Source organism: Ipomoea nil, unplaced genomic scaffold, assembly GCF_001879475.1.
Source record: "Ipomoea nil cultivar Tokyo-kokei standard unplaced genomic scaffold, Asagao_1.1 scaffold2036, whole genome shotgun sequence".
Classification (NCBI taxonomy): Eukaryota; Viridiplantae; Streptophyta; class Magnoliopsida; order Solanales; family Convolvulaceae; genus Ipomoea; species Ipomoea nil.
In genome coordinates this window covers 3,182,275-3,208,905 of record NW_017618464.1, presented here as the reverse complement: position 1 = coordinate 3,208,905, position 26,631 = coordinate 3,182,275, and the positions used below count along the sequence as shown (strand labels likewise).

The 26,631-nt window shown below is 37.5% G+C and overlaps 3 protein-coding genes across 4 annotated transcripts; all 3 read right to left on the bottom strand.

Annotated features, from left to right (window-relative positions):
* Positions 1 to 863: 863 nt before the first annotated feature.
* LOC109147722 (3-oxoacyl-[acyl-carrier-protein] synthase I, chloroplastic-like) lies at positions 864 to 3,802 on the bottom strand. Its single transcript, XM_019295367.1, has 9 exons — positions 3,718 to 3,802; positions 3,302 to 3,644; positions 2,722 to 3,080; positions 2,195 to 2,626; positions 1,930 to 2,103; positions 1,750 to 1,863; positions 1,479 to 1,580; positions 1,312 to 1,378; positions 864 to 1,218 (listed from the first exon to the last, which is right to left on the bottom strand). Exons 2-9 carry the CDS (start codon positions 3,441 to 3,443, stop codon positions 1,151 to 1,153), a joined length of 1,458 nt encoding a protein of 485 aa, XP_019150912.1. The 5' UTR covers positions 3,444 to 3,644; positions 3,718 to 3,802; the 3' UTR covers positions 864 to 1,150.
* Positions 3,803 to 5,679: 1,877 nt separating this feature from the next.
* LOC109148256 (RNA polymerase II transcriptional coactivator KELP-like) lies at positions 5,680 to 8,339 on the bottom strand. Its single transcript, XM_019296134.1, has 4 exons — positions 7,993 to 8,339; positions 7,525 to 7,633; positions 6,419 to 6,528; positions 5,680 to 6,218 (listed from the first exon to the last, which is right to left on the bottom strand). The coding sequence occupies exons 1-3, from the start codon at positions 8,266 to 8,268 to the stop codon at positions 6,434 to 6,436; spliced, it is 480 nt and encodes a 159-aa protein (XP_019151679.1). The 5' UTR covers positions 8,269 to 8,339; the 3' UTR covers positions 5,680 to 6,218; positions 6,419 to 6,433.
* Positions 8,340 to 18,097: 9,758 nt separating this feature from the next.
* Positions 18,098 to 21,030, bottom strand: LOC109148255 (F-box protein SKIP8-like). Of its 2 annotated transcripts, none has more exons than XM_019296132.1 (3): positions 20,311 to 20,826; positions 19,714 to 19,910; positions 18,098 to 18,667 (listed from the first exon to the last, which is right to left on the bottom strand). In XM_019296132.1, the coding sequence occupies exons 1-3, from the start codon at positions 20,746 to 20,748 to the stop codon at positions 18,409 to 18,411; spliced, it is 894 nt and encodes a 297-aa protein (XP_019151677.1). In that variant the 5' UTR covers positions 20,749 to 20,826; the 3' UTR covers positions 18,098 to 18,408. The 2 variants fall into 2 exon arrangements, with proteins under 2 accessions (XP_019151677.1, XP_019151678.1); XM_019296133.1 differs by having other exon boundaries at positions 18,559 to 18,656; positions 20,311 to 21,030.
* Positions 21,031 to 26,631: the final 5,601 nt, after the last annotated feature.

The following is a 26,631-nucleotide window of genomic DNA, read 5'->3' as shown; positions in this document are numbered from 1 at the left end:
ACCCAATCTTTCATGCGCGCACCAAGCATGTGGAGATTAATTATCATTTTGTTCGTGATCAAGTAGCTTCGGGCGATATCCAAGTCAACTTCATTTCCACAAAGGATCAACTTGCTAATATCTTCACCAAAGCTCTGCCTGGACCTAGATTTTCTTCCCTAAGGGACAAGCTACAGGTTACTAGTATACACTATGCTTGAGGGGAGTATTAGGACTCTATGTATCTGAGTCTGTTTAGAACTTCTTATCCTTGTCACACTGTGACTTTCTACTTCTTATCCTTATCACACTGTGGCTCTCTATTGTATATATTCACATCATCTAATCTCATTGTAACTAAGTTCAGAAAATACAATACAATCAGTTGTCATCCTCCATACTCCTTGAAGTTCCCTTACGTAACTTTGTTTTATCTGTCTAATAACCTCCTATGAATCTATGATCATTATTCTTGGTCACAAGAATATCAAAATTATAACAAAGCCTAAACTCTAATATACTTCTGGACCAACTAATAACAAAAAAATATTATTATATACAATTTCGTACTAAAATAATGTTTATTAAAACTAAACCACTCCTTAAGAAAAGGATTTTGATTTGTCGTGCCAAAATTCTAACATTTTTCTTGTACCAGTGAAGTGCCGGGTTGTGGTTTGGAATTGATCTAAAAATCCCAAAAGAAAATTTTAACAAGATTTTCTTCTGAGAGAACTAAACCACCTTAAAGAACATTCAGATCACTTGATTTTTGCACCAAAAAAAGGTGAATGAGGATTTCGAGCATAATTATATTATCATAATACTTAAAAGTCACAAGTTCTTGTCAATGCTTTCATATCCGGGCTGTTATGTTAGAAACATTAGCAAAGACCAAAATGTTTATTGAAGAGTAATAAACACAAAAGATGAATTACAGATTGCAGAAGACTTGTTTGACAGGATTGGTTTCTAGCTTGTTAAGAAGTTGCATAAAACAACATTATTTTGATCCTAGTCTGAAAGAGTGTACAAGGGACAATGTTCCCCAAACAAACCTCAATATTTCAGAAAATTGTAAAGATTCTAAGTGAACTGACATAGAGTTTCTGGTGTAGAGGAATAACCTAACAAATGGCACAAGACAAAGAGTGATTTCCCTTAAATCTATTTAGGGGTTGAAAGGCGCAAACACGACAACCGAATTATGCCCACCAAAGCCAAATGAGTTGGAGATAGCTGCATGCATGCCACAATAAGAACAAAACACAAACAATGAGTAAAGAATGCTGCATTAATGGAAGTAATATAATGTTTACTGAGAATACATACCAACATTAACTTCATGCTGTTTCTTGACATTTGGGACAGTGTCAATAGTAACCTCAGGCTCCAAGTCCTATAATAACAGGAGAAGCACATCAGGAAATGCGGTTGATAATAACAGTTTGTTGGAAAACAAAAGAAATATCGAAAAATTGATAATCGATATATAGTACATATTGGTTAATAGTTGGATGTAGCCAGCCCGTCGTGATTGCTTTAATTGTTGCAATGGCTTCCAGCCCGCCAGCAGCCCCGAGTCCATGCCCAATCATAGACTGAAAACGAAGGAGATGATCAGTCAAGACTCAAGACTGTTATAAATATACACTGCAGAGATCAGATCACTTAGAATATATACATTGGAACACAGAAAAAACATTACAGAACTCAAAAACCAAACTTCCTTCTAGTTCTTTGGTAGTTGAGTTTTTGTAAATTTCTCACCTTGGTTCCATTCATTTTAATTTCACTTGTATCCTTGAAGACTCTCTTGATAGCACTAACCTCAGCCAAATCTCCAGCAAGAGTTGATGTTGCATGAGCATTAATGTAGTTCACCTATTATATATTGGACCATGTTTAAAATTAAAACAATGTATATGGATGAAAGGTAAATCCTATTACCTCTTCAGCAGAAACGCCAGCATCGTCTAGGCTCTTGGTTATGCAGGACGAAACGCCAAGTCCATCTGAACGGGGATCAGTCATGTGATGAGCATCACAGGTGACTGCGCCTCCCAAGTACTCTGCAATGATATTGGCGCCTCGTTTCATTGCGTGCTCCAAGCTTTCCATAACCTAAACATGTCAACAACAAATTGGGATCAAAGCTAAATTATATATTAAAACTAGCTGGAGATCATTTCAGATGGGGCTAATTTATTCATACCAGTACACCAGAGCCTTCCCCAATGACAAAGCCATCCCGGTTTTTATCCCATGGCCTTGAAGCCTTTTCCGGTTCGTCGTTTCTCTGGGACAAGGCACGGCAAGCTATGAAGCCACCAACCCCAGCAGGCATGACACCCGCTTCAGTCCCTCCAGCCACCATGATATTCGCTTCGCCCCTTCTGATGTGATTCGCAGCAGCATAGAAGCAGTAATTTGCAGTTGCACAAGCTGTTGAAATCGAATAATTTGGACCCATTAAACCAGTGTCTATAGCCAACAAAGCCGAACCCATGTTGGTAATCGCATAAGGAATGAAAAAAGGGCTTATTTTCTTGTATCCTTTTTGAACTAGGGCCTCAACCGCATTGCTGATGGCTGTCATTCCTCCCAATCCTGATCCAATCAAAACGCCAATCTTGGATTTGTCCATCTGCATAATACAAGGAAATATTTTCTCTTTTTTTTCAGTCATGAAAGCAATGGCTGTAGTGATAAGCTAGAATTGACAGCACTTTAAAGGCTCACAGTATCAAGAACTTGCTGGGTGAGATTTGCATCATTAAGGGCCCTCTTCCCAGCAACCAAAGAGTATCTCCAGCAGTCATCCAGACGGCGATCATTCTTTCCATCTACGTAACCCTGAGTGGAGAAGTCTCGTATCTGTCCCCCGAACCGAACTGAGTAACTTGAAACATCAAATCTGTCTATTAAACTGATCCCACTCTGTCCCTCAAGAAGACAGTCATAGAATTTATGAATGTCACTGCCAAACACAGAAGCAAGGCCCATTCCAGTTATGACAATCCTTTTCTTGGGGTCTGTTTCTCGCTTGGGAGCCGAAACATTTGGAGATGCCATGGCCCTGATTCTCCTGCATCTTGGAGCTGAAAACAGGAAATTCTTAATGCCACGTTAAACTTGGACAAGGAGAATGCAGTGAACAATTATTATGATTCATACAAAAAGCCTTCATTTAGCTATAAAATTTGCAGCAGAAACAATGAAACATCAACAAAAACATGATCACAAGTAAACAGCATTGTAACCATAATACAATACTATAATGAAGAGAATGATAGATTGATTGATGGTGTCTGTCACACACCTTTTGCCTTAGAGGCTGCTGAACCCAATCTCAATTGGGTGGTTTGAAGCCCATTGTATTGGCAAATAGAAACTCCATTTCTTGATGAATCTTTATTCTTGAAAGCCAAACCAGAAGAACATGTATTGCCAAGGCTAGCCATCTATCTCTCTTTACTGTTTGTGAAAATTTTGGGTAGACCACCCTTTCCCTTCAATCAATGCATGCACAATATATATACAACACTTGGGGTTTCTTAAAGGGGAACATGAATTTTGGGTATTGGAAAATCCGTCCAATTGGCAACCGTGTCCATGCTTCCATTAGAGAACGTAACAGCAGTGACGATGACTGATAAACAAAACTGCATTTGTTAAATAGAAGCTAAGGCAAAATTATATTGTTTGTGATATAATAATTTTGTACACAAATCCCACCTTTCCCAGGGACGGTTGAGCTAACATTAAACCAGTAAACCCACCAGTTGTACACAATATTGATGAAGGAGCGCAGAGATATAAATAATTTTAATCAAAAATACCACGCCCCACCAGATATAACAACCTCCGCACCCTTAAAACAGCGCCGATTTGATGGCAATCCGACGTGACAAATGCCATAGCATTTTTTTAAAAAAATACGGATATATATATATATATATATATATATATATATATATATATATATATATATATTATTGTCAAACTCTGCAAGTTAGATTTTAGCAATTTTAAACAATTTTATTATTATCATTATATTATTTTTATTATTATATTATTAAAGTTTGAAAGTGAGTTGAAAATTGTAAAGATGTAAAGAAAATAGTTTTGAATTGAAAATATAATGATATAATTATAGGGTTTATTTTTTAAAGTGGGAGAGTATTACAAAAAAACTTGCCAGAAATTTTTCTATTTAATTTGAGAATAATATTAATAGGGGTGTCATTATTGTAGGTCAAAACTTCTATTGATCCTAGACCGTCCTTCGTAAAACAAGTTAGGCTAACTTCATCCCTAAAATTCTCTTTCTTGTAAGGTGATGTGGTTTTTATTTTTTATTTTTAAAATTTTTTTTTGAGCTTAAGCGGCTTGCAATAATCTTTCTTATTTTGAAAGTTTACAAACAAGTACAAAAGATTGTCAGATACAAGTGCAAAATTACAAAAGGTCACCATACGTGTTGGCCAACTGGGCTGCTGCCCATTATATATATACTTACTAGTCGAGGGCACGCGCTTTACGCAAAACATCATACCCAATAATCAATTATTATATATGTTCTAATTTTTTATTTTTTATTTTTAAAACGAATATGTTCTAATTTTTAAATAATAATATATATAATTTTTAATAATTGTTATATGACAAAATAAATAAGAATACATAAATAAGTTATTTAGATACCAACATGATATACAAGAATTGAATTAGGAACATGCGGGAGGACATTAGATTTGGTTTTGAGGGAGAGAATGGAGATGTTAGCTAGAATAATGTAATGATTTTCTAAAAAAAATGTTTAAAAAAAAAAGAAAAAAGAATCGAGTGTTGGAATGATGGAGAAAAAAGAAGACAAAGATCACATCAAGGCAAAGAGGAAGAAGACAAAAAAAGTAATGGTAAAATTGTTATTTCTTTAAAAATTGAGGGCAATTAAAATGAAAAAATAAATTAAAAATTAGATAAAAAAATACTACTGGAAATTATTGAATTTCCGACCACCTGAAAGTGATCTTAAATCAAGTTAATACCAAAAAGTGGTCGGAAATAGCAACAAAGGTTTTTCCGGATACCAAAAGTGGTCGGAACAAGGCCTTCGACTTGATTTAAGATCACTTTTAGGTGGTCGGAAATTCCATAATTTCTACTAGTGAAATTTCATCCATTAGATTTGAAATCAATAATAAGAAATGTGTCATTTTTTAGGGGCAAATGGCAACTCCCAAATATAAGTATAGGGGAGATATAAGGAGCGGGATAAGTTAGTCTAATAGGCAAAATTCATTTTGATAGTTCTAATTGAAACATAATTTATTACTTTTCTTGTCTTAAGGGGCTTAAGTACGTAATATGAAAAGTGCAATATAATATAATATTTGCATTTATAATTAAAAACAAATTTATGAATAAGATTGGGTGCAACTACTGTACCATTTTGAGTAAAATTAGGGAGCAATCTTAGCAACTAAGCAAAACGTGTCCGATATCTTATTCAGCTGAACTCGTGGTGACCTTCCTAGCTTTCACATGACAGGAGTCCATTATAACTTACTTATTATTATCAGCTAGCTAGGCATGCACTTACGTTATATCAACCTGTAATGTGTTCCCATTTTAGTAGATCAGAAGATCCTCTGATCTTCCTTCTCGATCTCTGATCTTCTCTAACATGGCCGGCCATGGTTCCTTTCTTCTAAGTTAGTCAAAAGAAACCAGAAATACAATTAACATTTCTCAAAAGAAAAAGAGTTAAGTCATCTTGTATTGGTGTCAATAACTAGCCACGACTACACACGGCCAAGGCTAGCTTCTAAATGAGTAGCAAGTAAAGACTGAAAAAGATTTCATATTTGCGAGGAATTGAAGCAGTTTATTTGAATGAAATGAAAAGAGCTCGAAAGAACAGCGCAGTGTGCATTGGTAGTAGACAAGAATGATACACACGACAGAAATACTACAAGAAAGACATATGAAATGTGGTCGGTCGTCATATGAACAAGCTATCTAGTAAGTTTATGCTTTCAAAAACCACCCACTTAGAGATGTATGTATATACTTTTCCGGAAGATCTAAGTCAGGTCAGTATTACACAAGTCAACAATAGGTCGCACATACCAGAAGATAGGTGTTAGGTGTGTGTCTACTTCTCTCAAGTGTTAGATCTTGTAACGGAAGCGAAAGCTGCGTTGATTTGCTTTGCCTCTTGAACAGTAGACCTGCAGGATAATATTAGTTATGAGTACCGTAAACTGAAGGTGCTATATAATGTAAAGGTGCTTTATACCTTAGCTTTATATTACGCAAAGAGTTTGGTGAGATATTCAGTCTAACCAAATTATTTAATAAGCCTAATCAACTTGCACACACCACTTAAATTAAAGCCCTAATATATAATATATTATAGGAAAAATCTTACCAGAAGATCAAACTCTCAATTCAGCCTAGATTGCATTTCCTTGATGGCGTCGTCAATTACAGGGAAATTTTCCTTTAAGCATGCCCATGACTCTATAGTCAAGGTTATTCCTGCAGATGGCAATTGAAACGCATGGCAAAGACTTGGTTTACATTCATAGCATATAATAATGAGAATAAAAAGGAACAGGAAAACTAGCATGACTACATGCACAATAATATAATAGGTTGTTTAAACTGTGGTAGCTAGAAAGTTGAGCATGACAAGTAGAGAACAACCATTGCATTAAGACCCATCCAACCTCCTAAAGACTGAGGTCATTTTTGTTCCTTAACTATTTATTATCATGTTCTCATTTTATTATTTCAACTATTAATTTGAATGTCGTCACATTTGATTTTGTCGACTAAATGTCCATAAATCACTAACAATTTTTCTTTCATTTGAGAAAGTTTCAAGAGCAAAGTCTAAACAATACTACCATTACTAAAAATTCAAAATTGAAGGACAATATTTTGATAGTGGTCACTGTATTTAATTAGATTTTGGGTTTTCTAATTACATTCCTTATAAGATGTACTTCAATTTTGAGCTTTTAGTAATGAGTATTTAGATTTGGTACTTTTTCATATGAGAGAAATTAATTTTTTTCAACCAATTGTTGCCGGACATTTAATCAGATCAGAAAAATCAAATGTGATGAAAAGAAAAATATACATATGCACAAAATGTAACAAGATTAATAATAGTCTAAAATGAAATGAAAATAAAGAATATCTATCATCAATATATAAATAGCCTCCTAAATATTGCAAATAAACCCATTGCACTCCAAGCCGTTCCAGATCCTAAATACCGATCCAAAATCAAACCAAGTATATCCTGGTATGTTTTAGCCAATTAAGATGAGAACCACTAGTCCAGTATTCCCGGCCAGTTGATCGAGTTTAATTAACACGGTACGGCCGGTGTTTAACTTCAATCGAACATGAGGATCGGAGCAGAAAATGTGCATAATCACAGTAGTATTATTTGAAGGCCTTGAAATATTTTTGAAACATATAGAATAGAAGAAAATGAAACAATTAAGAATTAGAGTATGTTACCCTTCTCGCTAGGTAGCTCTTTGCCATTTGCCTTCTTGTAGTACTCCCTGATTGAAATCATACGCTGCCTTTTATATTTAGTGATTGTCACTTTTCTTGTACTCGACAACTACACAAAATTCAGCAAATTACATATCATATCGTTTCCAATTTCATATATGTTTGTAAATATATAAAACAAACAGTACAGTTAAATCGATATGACTGTATGTATGTATATATGTTCGATCTCCATGCAAACACTCTTCCGAGAAATTTATTTAGGGAGCTCATATCAGGGGAAATACAAATACCATATATATATATATATATATATATATATATATATATATATATATATATATATATATATATATATATATATATACTCCTAAACTAACTGCTTAATCGGAGAGAATCGGAGTAAATATTATTATATTATATGCATTAGTAACATATATATTGGGATGATGTATGAATATAACTCACTCGGCGGATAACGAGGTCATCACTGTCATCGTACTCGGGCCTTTTTTCAGCTTTCTCTGCCTCTGCCTCTGCCTCCTCTTTGGCCTGTAGTTCGACGAGGTACAATTCGAGCAGCGAGCTTACGAACGTCCTCCGGCTCGGTTCGGAGAGGTCCATCCGGAGCTCCTTGGATGCAGATTCTCGGATCTCGTTCACGTCCTTGTTAGAGGACTTGAGAAGTTCCAACACAGTTGTTGTGATTTTCGTGATCTGTCTCACTACTGTCTCTGCGTCCATAGCCTCTCAACCTAACCTAATTTCCTTCAACTTCCACTTTTCTGTTATGCAAATTAAATTTGGAGTGGAGTTGAAATAACTGATTCCAGTAATGAGAGATATGGTGGCCGGTGAGGACTGAGGATCAATTTATAGCACCATTCCCGCTCCGCTCACTCATATACCTTTGGTTAATGGCTTGTTTGGGGATGCCATTTCTAAGTGACTCACGTTTTTTGAATTAGAGTCAAAAGCATATATTATGATACATTTTTTAAGTTACGTCATATAATTTAAATTAAACATTTTATTAGACGGCTCATATCACAATGCATTTATCATACACAATTCATATTTTGTGATAAAATATGACAATCGTTATGCCCTACACCACAGCGCGCGTAGCACTGTGCGCCGCGTGCCTCCCAAAACTGCGTCGTTTTGGGAAGCGCGGTAGGAAGTTGCTGTGATTATGTATGTTTGTTCACACAATTATGTATATTTGTTCATACAGTTATGTACATTTTTTATACAATTATGTACATTCTTTTTATACAATTATGTACATCCGAATCAGAAAATTTGTGTATATTATGTTAAAAGTTGATGTGTATTATGTTAAAAATTTATGTTTATTATGTATTATGTTAAATTATGTGTATTATCTTTTAAAAAGAGTATGTATATTTTGTTATATAATTATATACATTCATGTATACAATTATGTGTATTCTAGTATAACATTATGTACATTTTTGAACATGAATTTTTTTTAAAGAAAAATTAACTGCCATACACTGGGGCGGAAAATTTCAAAAAAAAAATAAATTAAATTAAAACGACGTCGTTTTGCATTTGGGCGCACAGTGCAACGCGCGCGGTGGTGTAGGATATAAATTGCCAAAATATGAACACTTAATTAATGCATTTAGCTTAGACCGGGCAATTTTTGCTTAGATCTGGCCCAATTGTTTTAACCCTGTAAGATTGACATTAGTTATTTTTAGATGTTGTAAGCTAAGACTATCTCGTATGAATCGTTTGGTAAGAGATCAGAGTGAATCACCAATCATTTCCCAATATATATTGGATATACAAATCCCGATCAACATAAATGATACGCAAATTATACACATGGATATTTACCTTGTATTGTGAATCTTGATTCAAAATTATGTCCAATTATGTGCTGGCAATTAGCATTGCACGTACATAATGTTAATCGCAGATATATAATGTCACATAATATATTAACTACAATATCATAATCTAAATAATGTTGTTTTAGATCAGACTATCAGAGTCTACTTGCAAGGAGAACCCTGGTCCATGGTACAACAATTGTAAATGATAAGTCCTCTAAGGAATGTCCACATCTTTGTCTTTTAATCTTACCAAATTGGCATTAGTTAACTTTAGATGTTAAAGGCCCTGTTTGGAAAAATAATTAGCTTATCAGCCAATTTTAGCATATTTAATCACTATTAATTGTTGACTTGGTTAAAAAATTAATATTTTTTTCGGTACATTGGAGGGGGCTAGGCCCCCATTAGGCTATTCTACGATAGTGAGCCCCCCGGCATCAGCAAGGAGGAGATCAACTAAGCAGTCCAGCGGTTCTTCTAGAAGACCCTCTTCCTTCTAACCTTCTCGATCTCTTCTCTAACATATATGGTAATGGTTCCTAATTAACTTGCACGCACCATTTAAATTAAAGCCCTAATATATAATATATTATAGGAAAAATCTTACCAAAGATCAAACTCTCAATTCAGCCTAGATTGCATTTCCTTGATGGCGTCGTCAATTACAGGGAAATTTTCCTTTAAGCATGCCCATGACTCTATAGTCAAGGTTATTCCTGCAGATGGCAATTGAAACGCATGGCAAAGACTTTGGTTCACATTCACAGCATATAATAATGAGAATAAAAGGAACAGGAAAACTAGCATGACCACATGCACAATAATATAATAGATGAGAGTATGTTACCCTTCAATCCTTGCGAGGTCCCTCTTTGGCATTTGCCTTGTATATAAAACACAAATATTGATTATAATTTGTTATCTGTCTACTATAAAAAGAACATACACAACAAATATAAAAAGCATAAAAATACCGTTACATCGTTTTGTATGTAATAGTATAAAAAGACGACAGACAAACACACACCCACACTCACAATCGGTAATATATTTACATTTATATCGAAACATATCAAAACTTTGACACATAAAAATACAACGCAAATATTCATCAAAGCTTTTTAAAACATAATTCTGATATATATATGTGTATGTACGTGTAAGAAAAAAAAAATTAAGCATTTGTGGAACAATTGATATATGTTGAGTCCATTAAATTATAAAATTAATAAGAAGGCCCATATTCCAGTCCAAATTTTGACCTGGCCCACCACTATAAATATGTTAGTACACACCGACAACCCCACTCACTCACAACTGCATCTGTGCACTGTTCTCTAGCTAGGTTATTCTTCACTTTCCACATCTATCAATCTATCATGTTCTTTGTTCGAACAATTCTTTCAAATATCATGTTCTTTGTATCTTTTCTAAAAAATGCATACAAACTTATCTCGAAGTTTTTATCTTGAAAGATTCACACAGAAGGCTAGGAAGAATGCATTTCGCTCGATCTATATAATTTTTTTCACTAACTTATAGCAATATCTTACAAATCTGGTATTTTTTTTTGAAGTAATATTGTTTTTTTTATTACAGTTTTATACCTATTAACTTTGTCACTGACTTCAAGTATTTTTTGATCTGTTTTTGTTCTATGAGATGTCGGTTTCAAAAATGACAATAGATGGTAGCTGTAATCCTGGATCTGGAGCATGACCCTTGGACATTTCCTTTTTAGTTATTTTACAGATCTGGTATTTTTTTGAAGTAATATTGTTTATTTTTTCTATTTACTACAGATCTATACCTAAATTTGGCACTAACTTTATGTTTGTTTTTAAAAAAAAAAAAAAAAAAAAAAATTCTGTAATTGTAAGTTGTAATTGTAGATCTGGAGCACGCATGACATCAAATTAGGAGATGCAATTTATTTTTTCTACTAATATAGAAGGTACTCGTATTTGAATTGACTTTTTTTTTTTTTAATATCATATAATAACACATGCAGTATGTATATTCCTTAACAAATATATTTTGCCATAAATTCTATAGTTGTGGCCATATAGTTAAGCAGAATAGCTAAGTTTGATAGAATACCTAGAACGCAATATTGATATATATAAATGAATAGACAAATTGTGTATTTTTTGATAAAATAGCTAAGTTTTATTATCTTACTCTATATAGGATTACAAATTCATTTGCAATACTTGAAAATATATGTATATGTATCTATTTTTTTTTTATAAGTACAGCTTCAAAAACCACACATGCTGCATCTGATTACTTGACTTTCTGCTCTACATTTCTCGCCACTTGTGATTATCCATATTACATTGTGTTGCTTGAATTACCTGTAATTTTGTGTAGAAAAATAGAAAATAGGAATACATATAAAGAAATAAACAATAATTAACATAGGATGTAGTAGATGATAATTTTCAAAATACTTCAATTTTTCCTACAATGCATTCATTCATGGATTGCATGCAAGAATAAAAAGCCCATGTACTTCACAAAGAAAAGTTGTCACTGTCTAGTAGGATTAAAACCAAAAGTCTAGTAAGGGATCCCCACAACAAAACATCACATAGTCAATTGTTTTTCTTCAAATCATAAAAACTGCCACTATGACAATTTTTCCTTCTTAATGCACACAATCTTTCCTTTTTTCAAGTTATGTGCTGAAGAAAACTGGTCAAGGAGACAACACTTCACAAAAGTACTAAAATCATGTTGTCCATGTTTGGATTGTTAACTTCATCACCAGGGGCGGAGCCAGGATTTAGGAATGCATGGGGCCAATTACGATAATTGTCAGAAAAGCGAGATCTTTTTATTGGAGCTGAAATTTTTTAAAGCTTTTGGATGAGACTATGGGAGTAGGGGTGGGGGGCTAAATTTTTTGGATGAGAATGAGGCTGAATTTTGGAGTAAAGAGTATTCTGGAAGTTTTTGGAGCTGAACTTTTTTCAAAGCTTACACTAATGGGGTGTTTGGTTGGGAGGAAGGAAATGAATTGCAATTCGGTGGGAAAAGAATAAGATAGGAATAATGTAGGAATTCAAATTACATTATTTGGTAGGGAGGAATAAAATTATTGGGGATGTGAAGGGAAAAAATAGTATAAAGACTACAATGTCCTTCCAAACATTTTAATTGAGGCCTTCATTGCAATTCCTTCCCAGCAAACACTGTAATTAAGGCCTTCATTGAATTACAATTCAATTACAACTAAACTACATCCAACCAAACAAGGCCTAAGTCTATTCTAGAACCTTTTGGATGGGACAAGGGAGGCCAATTGGCAACAAAAATAAAATAAAATAAAATAAAATCTTATAATATTAATATAAAAAAAATAAAATAAAATAAAATAAATTGGAGGGGGCCAAGGCCCCCTGCATTGTATATGTGGCTCCGCCACTATTCATCACCTTGTGATGCTTCCTAAAAGTTGTAGAAAACATTTTTAAGAATATCAAATAAAGCTAAAAAAAAAAATAATATAGAAGCACATAATTGTAGAATTTTAGTATTAGTATTTCTAAGTCATCCTCTGCATCTTCTTCAATACTTTTTGATAAAAGGTCTCTTTCTTGATCCCCATCCAAGGGGGAATAGAAGGTAGAAACAATCTTTTCATCATTTAACACTCTCATAAAAGTAAGTAATTTGACAGCAAAGTTGATTCATTTTAACTTAAATTTGCCTATACTTCTATCTAGAAATTTAATTCTCACATTCTATTTTATTTACTTAATATTTATTTCTATAAGCAACATATGTGCTGCTTCATTTTAACTTAAATTTGCAATGGGAAAGTGAAAGGGTTCGAGCTTTACCAAATTTGCAGTAGAGACCATTGTCACAGATTCAACACAGCTCCCTGTACAAGTGAAATCTGGTGTTTTCTTGAAATCTCATATTTCTAGAATTCTATTCTTTCTTAAAATAAAAAATAAAATAAAATAAAATAAAAAAGAGTTAATTATCGATTTGGTCCCTCGACTATGAGGATTTCACCACTTTGGTCCTCGACTTTTAAAATTGACCAATTTAGTCCCCAACTATGAAAACATTAACCAAAATGGTCCTTAGTCTATTTTACTATCAAAATGCAAGGGTAAAATAGGAAATTCCCGCCAATATTCTTTATCTTCAAGTTAACGAACGAGTGAGAGAAGTTGTACCGCCGGAAGGAACCGTCACCGCCACCTGCTGTCGTACTACCCAGAAACTGAGATTGTTGAGAAACGGAGGGGAGAATACCTCGCCCAACTGCTGCCCAACCGCTTCGAAACCCGCCGCCGTAGCTGCTCTGCCTACGTCGTCGCGCTACAGTTTGCCGAGGAGAGAAAGAGACCACTGGGACACTCTGCTGGGTTCTGTTCGCCGTTAACTTGCTTTTCAAGAGCAGCGATTGAATTTGAGACCTTATCCAGTTCCGATTTAAGATTTGGGTTGGATTGAGGGTCTTGGGTTTTGTGGATCCGAGATATGTCCAACTCAATTGATTGTTTGGATTCAAAGAAACGAGAGAGAAAGTATTGGGTGGAATCTAGAGCTGAGTTTGAGTCTCAATTGATTGCTGCATGCTTGCGTTGGATGGCTAAATCCGAACTATCGTCGGAGAAAGTAGTACAGGCGGTGGCAGTGGGAGCGGCGGGCGGATTGCTTTCCTCACTTGCTCCTCTCAGCTCCTCCGATTCTTTCGCCCTCTCGTCCATTGTACCACAAGCCCATTATCATTTCCATGGAAACCCAACAACTCAAACACAGAACAACAACCGTAGAAGAAAGAAAACAACAGATGACCCCCCCCCCCCCCCCCCAAGAGATAGCAGAGATGAACGGCACTGCCAAAACAAAGCGACAAAAAGCCAAACGCGGCCTTAGATCACTCGGCATCGCCGTAGTCTTCCCCCTCTCCCCCAGCTTTGGGCGCTGCACTTGGCCTGCGGTTAGGGTTAGATTTTGGGATTAAACCAGCTACACCTGGGAAGGCAAATAAAGTGAAATTACATTTCTGTCCTCAGTTTTAACGTCTAACTAACGACAGTTTGTACCTAGGACCATTTCGGGTAAAAATTGTATAGTTGGGGACTAAATTGATCAATTTTGAAAGTCGATGACCAAAGTGGTGAAATTCTCATAGTCGAGGGACCAAACCGGTAATTAACTCTAAAAAAAAAAAAGTTTAAAAAGGATACAGAGATTTACCTAATGTGCAAGTGTTTTCAATTAAGAGACTTAACATACCTTAATATTCAAGCAACTGTCTTCTTCATCCTCGTGAATTCTTTCCCAACATGCCTTATGCAGTTCTACCATCTTCGGCCTCTCACCTCCATGTACAGGAACATGTGGCATACTGAATATTTTATATAGGATTTGACGCGTTTGAAGTGATATAGAATTACCATATTGTATTTGAATTGAACTTAGACTTCTTTTATAAACCAGAGTTCTATTCTCAATGTATTTATTAAAGAGTTAATGCCATTTTTGGTCCTAGACTTATTAGCCGTTGGACAGTTTTCGTCCTTCATAATAAAAATTGCCAATTTGTAGCCACACTTATTGATCATTGGACACTTTTAATCCTCCGTCACTTCAATCGTCTGTTGACCGTGAAAATGAAGGGCAATTCTATCCTTTTATGACTTCTTCTTCTATTTTTTTTCCATTTGTGCGGTTGCGGCTTTCTAATCATTCTTCTAATCCTTTCATTCCTTCATTAAGTGGTTGTCAACAAGAAGAACAAGTTCCAAGGCGTTCGAAGATGGCAGCTGTAGCGGTTGCGACAGTGGTAGTAGTAGAAGTGGAGGTCTTCTCAGTCGGTGGCAGCTGTGGCAGTTGCGACTGTGAACAACGGCAACAGTAAGGAGATCCAGTTGAAGCAGTGAAGAGCAGCAGGTGGTTGGCGTGCTGTGGAGGCGGGAGTAGCGGAAGTGAATAAGCTTGACCGGCGAGATTGATGATGATGTTATTCCGGCGAGCAGCGACGATGGGCATGGGCAGATTGTGATTGCCAGAAACAGATCAGAAAGTGATCCAACAGCTCTGGTCTTCGCTCTCTCTTTCTCTCCCTCGTCCACGTGCAGCAGCGACCATCAGCACCGTCTACGGCACCACTGTGAACCCAAAGAAGGGAGATCTTGGCACAATTGAACCAATCACCTCTGGTTTCATCGTGGCGTTTTGCCTAATAAGTTTACCTACCCTTTTGTTCTTAAGGCATGTGTTGGCATTGGAGACTTGAGGCTAAGCGAAACGGTGCATGGATTAGTGGTGAAGTTGGGGTTCAGTGATGATAGAAATGTTTTGAACACTTTGGTTCATATATACTGTTGCTATAGCGGTGGGGTTGAGTATGGGAGAAAGGTTTTCGATGAAATGCTTAAGTAGGACTCGGTTGATTGGTGTGGGTCTTCAAATCAGATAGCAATTGCTTCGAATTTTGTACGAAACACTTTGAATTAGCTAAATATTTACTTCGAACAGGCTTCTTCGAGTCTTTGGAGACCTTGTTCGCCATTCTCCGACGACGGCGATGTTATGGAGTTCGTCGCGAGGTTCATCAAGCTGGTGATTGGCGGCGGCAGCGACCCCGGGGATTTGGGGCCCACGTCGAATGAGGAGGTGAAGCTCCACCATTCGATGTTGTGGATCTCCGTCCTGCCCTGAATGAAATTGTTAACGTACTTGGTGAGATTGAACGGGATGGATAAGAATGGGAGCTTTGGTTGGAGATTGTCAAGATTTGGAGAAGAGACATAAAAAGACAGCAATACCCTTCAATTTCACGGTCAAATAACGGCACTTGTAACGGAGGACTAAAAGTGTCCAACGACCAATAAGCGTGGCTACAAATTGACAATTTTTATTATAGAGGATGAAAAGTGTCAATGCCCTAATAAGTCTAGGACAAAAAATGGCATTAACTCTTTATTAAATTTAATAAATTATTTATTTAATGCCAACGTTAAGAAAACAAAGGGACATGATCTTTTAAAAGAAGATAATTCCTATTGCAATTCCATAGGCAATCAGCTGTCCACAATTAAGATCACAATTAGCACATAAAACCAACTGTCTTGATTCAAAACTGTGTAGTTTTGTGTGGCGGGAATTGGAATCAAAATTGGATTCTGTTTTATTATAATAGATAGAAGATAGAAGATAGAAGATAGAAGATATATGCATTAGTAACAAAATTATATTGGGATGATATATGAATATAACTCACTCGGCAGATAACGAGGTCATCGTACAATTCAGCTTTCTCTTCCGCCCCTGCCTCCTCTTTGGCCTGTAGTTCGACGAGGTACAATTCGAGCAGCGAGCTTACGAATGTCCTCCGACTCGGTTCGGAGAGGTCCATCCCGAGCTCCTTGGATGCAGATTCTCGGATCTCCTTCACTTGTTAGAGGAGTTGAGAAGTTCCAACACAGTTGTTGTGATTTTCGTGATCTGTCTCACTGTCTCTGCGTCCATAGCCCCTCTCAACTTCCACTTTTCTGTTATGCAAATTAAATTTGGAGTGGAGTTGAAATAACAGCTGCGCCCAGATCCTAACTGATTCCAGTAATGAGAGATATGGTGGCCGGTGAGGACTGAGGATCAATTTATAGCACCATTCCCGCTCCGCTCACTCATATACCTTTGGTTAGACGGCTCATATCACAATGCACTTATCATACACAATTCATATTTTGTGATAAAATATGAACACTTAATTAATGCATTTAGCTTAGACCTGCCAATTTTTGCTTAGATCTGCCACAATTATATTGTTTTAACCCTGTAAGATTGGCATTAGTTACTTTTAGATGTTGTAAACTAAGACTATTTCGTATGAATCATTAGGTAAAAGAGTCAATCATCAATCATTTCTCAATATATATTGAATATACAAATCCCAATCAACATAAATGATACGCAAATTAAACCACGGATTAGTATTTACCTTGCATTATGGACCCTAGTTCAAAATGATATTCAATTATGTGCTAACAATTAGCATTGCAAGTACATAATGTTACCCGCAGGTATATAATGACACACATGTTAACTGCAATGTGATAATCAATCTAAATGTTGTTTTGAATTAGAATCTACCTTGCAAGGTTATACCCTGGTCCATAGTACAACAATTGTAAATGAAAGTCCTCTTAAGAAATGTCCATATCTTTGTCTTTTAATCATACCAGATTGGCATTAGTTATCTTTAGATGTTATTTTATCATTTTATGAATAATAATATGATAATAAGCTATGAATTGAATATCTTTACTATTTTATTGGTGCTTAAAAATCATGTTTAACAGGTACATCAATGGTTATCTTGTTCATATCAACCCATTAACAAATCTATTTATCCAAATTGCCAGGTCTAAATGTTTAGCTATTTAGGCACTTGTTAACCCTTAATTGTACAAGAAGCGTTCATATTTGAGATTCCACCAGCTGGCAGCTTCTTCTCTCAAAAGTGATGTAGGAAGGCAGAAAAATTACCCAATTCTTTGACATTACAAAAGTAATAACTCAATAACAGGCATTGTTCCATGACAGTCTGCTGTAGTTAGATGAACAAAAAGCTGACTGTTTCAACCACAACAAGGGCACCTTTCTAGGCTTACAATATTTTCATTCATAACCTTTACCACATTTTGGTGATAAAAGATCTCAATTCTCACTTGAAACAGAATACCCCGACTTTTCATACAAGTCAATTCCAAATTTCCAAAAAAAAAAAAAAAAAAAAAAAACGTAAAAGAAAAAAAAATTCTCATCCTGTGCATGTATATGGCCATGATTATCAGTACCTGGAAAATCGGGGTGGCAAGAAACTTGCGACTTCTCTTCCACCAGAACCTAAAACTGGAGAAAAGTAAATACATACGGAATTATGGAGATATTCCAAAGTGAGTCACTCCTAATATAAAGCAAAACTATACAAGCTTTCTCTAACATATAAATTGTCATCTTCTATCATGCTTGCAGCTAATTATCCCTGCACAATTTGTTGCTCTGGACCTCCATGGAGAAGCATTATTGAACAGTGATGATGCACCATGTACCACCTCCCATTATGGGATTCAAAAACATTAGTCATGTGAAATGGCCGTGCAGGTTGCTGAAGATAAGCTTTCATGGAGACCCAAGCAGCATCTGGAAACACCCTTGCCCTCACATCCCGGATCTGGAAATCAGCACTTTGCTCCCAGTTAAAAGCACCCTGCCAGCTTTCCATCACTGCATTATAACTGTATAAGCAGAAATTGAACAGCATATATAGTTAACAACCGGTTTTAAATCTTGCCCGACAGCAAATATCTATAGACTAACATAAAATATTTTGTATTCAGGGACAGCAGAGTATAATGAACATTATCTTGCAATGCATCTAAGTTGCACTCTAGTTAGTTACTTATTTGATTGTCAAACACAACTTTCAGTTTTCTAAAAATGGAAAACATTCCACTTCGATAAGTTTTCGAATGCCATATTACTATTGTCTTTTTCATTTCCCAAATCAAAAGTTAAAACTAAAAATACAGTTCTACACCCTAATTACATACTCTATCTTTCTCTTAATAGTCATTTCAAAAGTGTTAATGTTCAGTTCAATTCAATTCAATGGATACCCAACCAAAAACACTACAGAAATAAATTAAGTAAATAATCAAACCTCCAAAAAAGTAAAATGAAAACACAAGCAAATTGGAATAGAAGAACTAGTAGAAAAGCTTAAGTGCAGTTCATTGCCAAATTTAAATAGGAAAATACTACATGTACTCCCACACACAAAATCTTAAGGTAGACACTTGTATTGGGACCCACATGAAAAAAGCAGTGCCCGCCACATAAGGGAGTAAAATTTAGGGAGTATGATTTGGGAGTCTATGTAGTAGAACTCATTTAAATAAAACTAAATATTGAACATTTCAAGGGGATCAGTATAGCTATCACCAAGATAGAATGCACACTAGTGCACATGCCTTATTTAATATATCTTTGAAAGCATCAAAGTTCATATCAGCTAAATTGTTTCAAACTTCGTCAATGAGTCTTCCACTTCTGATGCACAATATCTTTCCACTTCTGATTCAAAAACATTAGGCGAGAAAGCACACTAGGCGACCGGACGCCTAGGCGTCGCCTGATAACACTGAGGGAAAGTCTATAATGTAAATCGGTACCAGTGCCTTTTACAAGATGGTTCAGCACAATACACCACCACACACACAAATATAATGCAATTAAAAAATATCAAATTGTAAATAGCATGACAAGATGGAATGCCACTTACCCAGTAAAGAACTCTCCATTGGCGTGAAAACACTTTACATAATCAGACTTGAGCCAAAAACGACCCATTGCAGGCACTGATTTCTCCTTGATGATCTTAAAAAACTCAGCATTGGTGTTCATAATGGCTCTTGTAGCTGCATAGTATGCTTTCCATCCATTAACTGGTGTCACACTATCCTGCTCCAATGTGAAATCCTAGAAGCACAATAAGGGAGTGCAAGATTCAGTTCTCACATTTCTAAATTAAGATCCAATGGGTTTTATGAAATGGTTGTTTCATTATACACATAACTTGCACATATTCAAGCAAAAGAACAAGCTAGTAAACATGCCTTGTATTTTTCCATTCTTTTCATGAAAAAAATGGTAATTATATCTATCTAACACCAATTCAGCAATCTATGCAAGCCAGTCAGAAAGTAATTTTTCACCCTTACGAAACAACTACTAAATGCCATGAACAAAAATATAATACAGTACCATTTACAGAATTACAGCTGATAAAATTACTGCAGAGTGCATTTGCATATAATAATGTTCAACCACAAACCAAATATAAAGCTTGGAAAAAGAATAAAGTTCTTGGAAATTGGACCTTATGATATAGAGCCTTCCACGCATTGTCGTCATTTGCAGCCTTCCGCATTAGCGAATTCGTCATTGACAGCCGACAAAGACTGGGATAATCCAAGTAGCTGAGCGCATGAGTCGTGATCTCCGGAACCAGCTGTTCCATCATCGACGCCCCGGTCAGCCTCTCCGCCGCCGCCACTGCCACAGGCCCACTCTCAACCATCTGTTTCCCACCACCAGGACCGCAACTCCCCCCGCCGTTCAAATACGCCGTCGTTTCCACACCGCCGTTCGCCTTACAGGAACAAGAACAAACCGAGGCCTTGGATTCTGATTTCGATTGCTTCCTGGATTTTGATCGGAAGGTGAATAGAGCGACGACGACGGCGAAGAGGCAGCAAAGTGCGGTGGCTGTAAGCGCTACAAAGAAATCGCCGGAATAGAGAAGCCTACACTCCATTCATAATACATTAAACTGGCTTCGCAGCAGTTCATGAACAGAAACCCTAGCTTTTCTCTACGGCACGTTCAACTGTAGAAATTAACCCTCCCAAAAAGAAAAAATTGAAGAAAAAAATTAAACAAATATTCCAAATATAGAAAGATAATTCCTTCGTATTCACGGAAATTGTTATGCCCCTTGTCCGCTCTCTGCTTTGAAACCCTACGGCTTAGCCATGTACTGAGAGAAGTTTTCCGGCGGAGAGAAGGGGGGAAGGCGGTTACAGAGGAAGTCTACGGATTGGTGGGTCAAATCAATATATAGTGGGAGCTAAAGGGTACTTTGGAGATTTCATTTAATTTCAAGATTTCATGCTACCTACCAGCTACCTGAGTACCAGTTAACCGTGCTGTGACCTGTAACCTGTTTGGTCCATTCCCATTACTCATTAATTTTTTTTTTTTTTTTTTTTTTGAAGAGAAAAAGCATTAGATTAAGTCTGAAGACAAAGCACTACAAATGATAAAGGGAGGGTTGGAAGACCACTCCAAGCAACCATGCATAGAAACAGATTGCTTAACTAACAAATGAGCAACCTGATTCGCTGATCGTTTTACAAAAGTGATAAACACATGAGTTAGATCACTCAAAAGATGTTTAATATCTCTAAGAATTAAACTAAAAGAGGAGTCCCCGCAAGTGTGTTCAAGAGATTGGACAACTAGAAGAGAGTCGGATTCAACATGGATATTGCTGAGATTTCTTTCCTTAAGCCAGCTCAAAACTTCTCTAATCGACGCTGCTTCAGCTTCTCTTGGAAGATAAGTCCCTGACATTCGTGAACTTTTAGCTGCAACAAATTTGCCGAACTCATCTCTAAGAACATAGCCGAAACCCATCTTCGCCCGATTACTGTCCAGAGCAGCATCAACATTGAGCTTCAGAAAACCCGGCTGAGGAGGTGACCATCTGGTGATATTTTGTTCGTCTCTGGACGTAATGTTTCTGTTTACAACTCCAGCTTCCCTCAAGCTAGTGAGGAAAGAATTGGCATTACGGATAATCATGGCTGCTGGTTGTGGTGATTTATTATGCCAAATCTTATTATTTCTCTGGTTCCACACCTCCCAACAACACATAATAAACCTGCAGATATGTTCAGAGCTGAGAGAAGAATATAATCTGTCCATCCATTCCCATAATGTTTCATTGTGAATATGAGTCAGATTGATGTTTAAAGCCCTCCAGCAATCAGAAGCTAAGGAGCAATCCATGAATAAGTGTTCAATAGATTCCTGCCCATTGCTGCATATACTACAGATATCATCACACTCCACTTTCCTCATCCTTAGTAAGTCCATGGTGGGTAGACACTTGGAGCAGAGTTGCCAGTAGAACAGTCTCACCTTTGGAGGTAATTTTAGATTCCAGAACTTAGACCAAATCAGTTTGTCCTCATCTCTAAGATCACCCCCTAGAACCTTATAACAGCTTTTCACAGAGAATCCCCCATTAATCTCAGGCTCCCATATCAGTTTGTCTTCTACTTGATTTCTGGATAGAGGTATATTCATGATTAAATCTGCATCCCTTCGAGTGAAAATAGTGCGAATAATCTCCTCGTCCCAGATAAATGACGACTCCTCAAGAAGAGAATTCGCAGTAGCATCTTCCATAAGAGGATAAGGAGGAGAAATCACTTTTGGATTGCTTTTGTCAGGCAACCACTTGTCTTTCCATATCTGAATTTTGTCCCCTTTGCCGAATCTCCACCTTGTATGCCTCCTAATAATATCCTGAGTGTTGATTAAGCTAGTCCAGATGAAGGAAGGGTTAGAACCACTACCTGCCTCGAGAAAGGTGGAGTTAGGGTAGTATCGAGCTTTGTATATTCTGGCCACAAGGGAATTTGGGTAATGAATGAGTCTCCAGGATTGTTTACATAGCAAAGCCAGATTAAAGTCCCTTAGTCTTCGAAACCCGAGGCCTCCCCACTGCTTGGGAATACATAAGCTTTTCCAACTCTTCCATAGAATCCCCTTACTGTTTCTACCTCCTCCACGCCACCAGAATGCATTGAAAGCTGTTTTAATCGATTTAATGATGTTCTTAGGAAGCAAGAAAACCCCCATAGCATAAGAAGGCAATGCTTGCAGGATACTTTTCAAAAGGACCTCTCTCCCCGCCCTAGAAAGGAACCTGTTGTTCCACCCTTGAATACGATTCAAAACTCTATTTTTGATGAATCCAAAAATCTGACTCCTATTTCTCCCCACAAGCATTGGTAGACCAAGGTAATTGTCAACTCCTCCCAATGCCTCAACTCCTAGAATCTGTCCCACAGCATGTCTCAATTCTGGTTTGACATTCCTGCTAAAACAAAGAGAGGATTTGGCACAGTTTATGATTTGTCCAGAGGCCATGGCGTAAGAGTCCAATAGATTCTTGAGGTTTCGGGGCTCTGAAAGATTGGCTTTAAAGAAGATATAGCTATCATCCGCAAAGAATAGGTGAGACACCGAGGGGGCTGTCCTAGCTACAGAAATTCCATGAATCAGACCCTGATTTTCGTACTTCCTGATCATCGCACTAAAGCCCTCGGCCACAATTAGAAACAGATAGGGAGATAGTGGATCCCCTTGTCTAAGGCCTCTCTCAGGACATATTGGACCAATCTCTTCTCCGTTGTTCAGAACAAAATACTCCACTGTGGACATACATTCATAAATCAGATTGACCCATCGCTCCTCAAAACCCATTTTCAACATGATATTACGGAGAAGGGGCCATTCGACTCTATCATAAGCCTTACTGATATCTAATTTCAGAGCTGCAAAACCATCTTTTCCTTGGGTTTTTCGTTTCAAGAAGTGTTGCATTTCAAAAGCTACCATAATATTGTCAATTATGAGTCTACCTGGCACGAAAGCGCTTTGGCAATCCGAGATCAGCCCAGTCAGAATAGGTTTAAGCCTATTGGCTATGGCCTTGGTCATGATTTTATAAGCCACAGAACAGAGAGCTATCGGTCTCAAGTCCTTCATGGTCTCAGGGTCAGATTTCTTAGGTATCAGCACGATGTGAGTTTGATTAAGCTTAGATGGTAATCTGCCAGTTCTAATGAACTCATTACATAACCCCACAATACTTTCCCCAACAATACTCCAATAATTCTGGAAAAAACCCGGGGTTTAATCCATCCATACCTGGGCTCTTGTCCGGGTGCATACTGAAAGCGGCCAGCTTGACCTCCTCTCTAGAAAAATGTCGAAGAAGGGAGGTGTTCTGGGCACTTGTAACACTAGGATCAATGCATTGAAGCACCGGATATTGGTCACCTGCTCCACTCCTGGTGTTGGAATCTCCATCTTTGAGCCAGAAAAGCTTTGCTCTTTGTTTCCAGAAAGTGGATTGTTGGTCGAGCAGCCCCAAGAAAGATTTTTGGGCCTTTGAGAATTGAAAGATTCCTTCATTATCAGTGCGGTGTCTGAGGGTATCCATCTGCCTTCTGCAAGTTTCAATCCTAGGTTGAAAGTTTTTGTGGAAGTCCTTCCCCCATCTCCAGATAGCAAGCCCACATACTTCGAAACGAGCGCTGAGATTCAGATATCTCGTGTTCACCCAGCTATTGTTGACAATTTCTCTGCATTGTTCCTCCTTGAACCAAAAATTTTCAAACTTGAATCTCCTTTTTTTCGTTGTCCGAATTGAAGGGATGGGCCATAGAGCAAGAGGAATATGGTCACTCATAGGTGCTTCGAAGGAAATTGCTTTTGCCTCCCCAAATAAATCCAGCCATTTATCATTCGCAAGAATTCGATCAAGCTTCTCACGAATCCAGAACTGAGTTCCTCTGCTCTTCTCCCAAGTGTATTGGTAACCCTCGAAGCTGACGTTCCTCAAGCCGCTGTAATTGATTGCTTCCTTGAAACCTTGGAAAAGCCAATTTGGGTGGGGGCGACCTCCGATTTTATCACTAGGAAGGAGAAGATCGTTAAAGTCGCCCATAGTGAGCCAAGCAAATTATTAACGGTAGATAGGTGTTTAAGCAAATCCCAAGAAGATTTACGCCTCCCCCATTCCGGATATCCATAGAACCCTGTAAACCTCCAATCAGATGTGCAATTATCCAGTTTGACAATGGCGTCAATATGATTAGTGGAGAAACCCGCAATAGAGACATCTACACTCGCATTCTAGAGAAGAGCTAGGCCACCGCTTGATCCAGTGCTATCAACAGCGAGGCAACTATTAAAACCCAACTTTAATTTAACATTTTCCATCTTACTCGTATCAAGATGTGTTTCCATAAAAAATAATAAAATAGGTTTCTTGGCGTGGACCATGTCCACAAGAACTTGAACCGTCGCGGGATTGCCAAGTCCCCGACAGTTCCAAGCTATGAAACTCATTGAGATAGGCGGGCCTGTGAAACAAGTCCCGCCTCTAGCAAGTTTTTTGAGAGATTCGGATAAACCTCATCACTGTCCATCTCTAGAAATTGGCTATGTACTGTGATTTCCAGGCCCTTTATCTTTTTCCTCTGTTCCAGTCCAATAAGATTATGACTGTTAGGCCCAACAGCCATTGGGCTTTGCAAGTTAGGCAAAAACATTGAATTACCCTTAAGCACACCTCCAGAATAAACCGCCTCGGTAGAAATGCAATTAAAGCCTTGGTTGAAGGATAGCTGGCCGGGCCTTGGTAACTCCATTTGACTTGGGAGACTAGTTCCAGCTGTTTTCCCAGGAAAATTAAAAGCACATTCAATGTCGCTGCTGACCGCTGCCATCTCATTCTGGGTATTGCCCTGTGGATAAAAACATTGTGCATGTTCCTTTTATCCAGAAGGTTCCTCGTACCTCGGGTTTCCCATCCGCTGTTGATCCAGGTTAACGTTGGTGGTCGAGGTGTTTTCCGGCGAAGTGCTCTGTTCTGGTCTCTGCGAAAGTAGCCACCTGTATGCTTGTGGGTTTTGCCGGCGGTTCGCTGCTCTAAGCTCAGGACCATACAATCTTCCCACTACAATTTCCTTGGATTCAAAATCCTTGATACAAAATCTTTCGCTGTGGCCGATCAAACCACAAATAAAGCAAAAGGTAGGTAGTCTCTCGTACTTGCATTCCAGACTCAACACCTCCCCTGCAACGTTCTTTAACTTGATTATTTGCCGTAGTGGCCTTGATGTATCCATGCGGACTCTTATTCTTATGAATTCTATCCAAGTTCCATCATAGTTTGCAATGTCAGCTTTGACAAATTCCCCAAGTTGAGTTCCTATGAACTCCGCCATCTTAAGATTGATCATTCTTTTTGGTATTTTGTGGATTTGCACCCAAAACTCTGCCTTGGAGAGATCCACCTCAAAGGGGGATTCATTCTCTTGGAGCTGATGCAGAATGAGAAGGTGTTGTTCGAATGACCAGGGACCTTCCTCCTTTACTCTGCGTATGTCCTTCTCGTGGAAAAACTGAAAGATGAATAAGTTTGAGGCAACTTCCTTCGCCATCATCCCCTTCACTGGTCTCCAAATAGTTGCCATGGTCTCTTTCAAGAAATTAAACTTCACCGCTTTGTCCGTTAACAGAGTGCCTACTAGTGTGAACACTCCGTCATCATGAGTGTTCCAGGCTTCTTCACCATCAAAAGGCATATCAACTTCCACATCGTCCTGGATACTCATCGATGCGTACTGTGACTCTAGGGGTTCTTTTCCGCGGCTGCTTGATGCCATCAGGTTGAGTGGGAAAGAGTAGAAAGCAGGTGTGAGGCAAAGAGGCTCAAGAGAAAGACTGAATGGGGATTGATTTGCAAGGAATATTCATCAGAGTACTAATATCTAGGATAATAAAGGACATCCAACAACCAGCATTCAATACCCAAGATGGTTGGTAGGAATTA

Coding starts and splice junctions, on each gene's coding strand:
- LOC109147722 (XM_019295367.1), bottom strand. CDS start 3,443: ATGGCTAGCCTTGGCAATACATGTTCTTCTGGTTTGGCTTTCAAGAAT. Junction 3,081..3,301: donor AGCAGCCTCTAAGGCAAAAG/GTGTGTGACAGA, acceptor TCCTGTTTTCAG/CTCCAAGATGCAGGAGAATC. Junction 1,379..1,478: donor ATCCAACTATTAACCAATAT/GTACTATATATC, acceptor CTGTTATTATAG/GACTTGGAGCCTGAGGTTAC.
- LOC109148256 (XM_019296134.1), bottom strand. CDS start 8,268: ATGGACGCAGAGACAGTAGTGAGACAGATCACGAAAATCACAACAACT. Junction 7,634..7,992: donor ATGACCTCGTTATCCGCCGA/GTGAGTTATATT, acceptor AATTTTGTGTAG/TTGTCGAGTACAAGAAAAGT. Junction 6,529..7,524: donor AGAGCTACCTAGCGAGAAGG/GTAACATACTCT, acceptor TGCCATCTGCAG/GAATAACCTTGACTATAGAG.
- LOC109148255 (XM_019296132.1), bottom strand. CDS start 20,748: ATGGAGTGTAGGCTTCTCTATTCCGGCGATTTCTTTGTAGCGCTTACA. Junction 19,911..20,310: donor GGAAGGCTCTATATCATAAG/GTCCAATTTCCA, acceptor TTGTGCTTCTAG/GATTTCACATTGGAGCAGGA. Junction 18,668..19,713: donor AATGGAGAGTTCTTTACTGG/GTAAGTGGCATT, acceptor CTGCTTATACAG/TTATAATGCAGTGATGGAAA.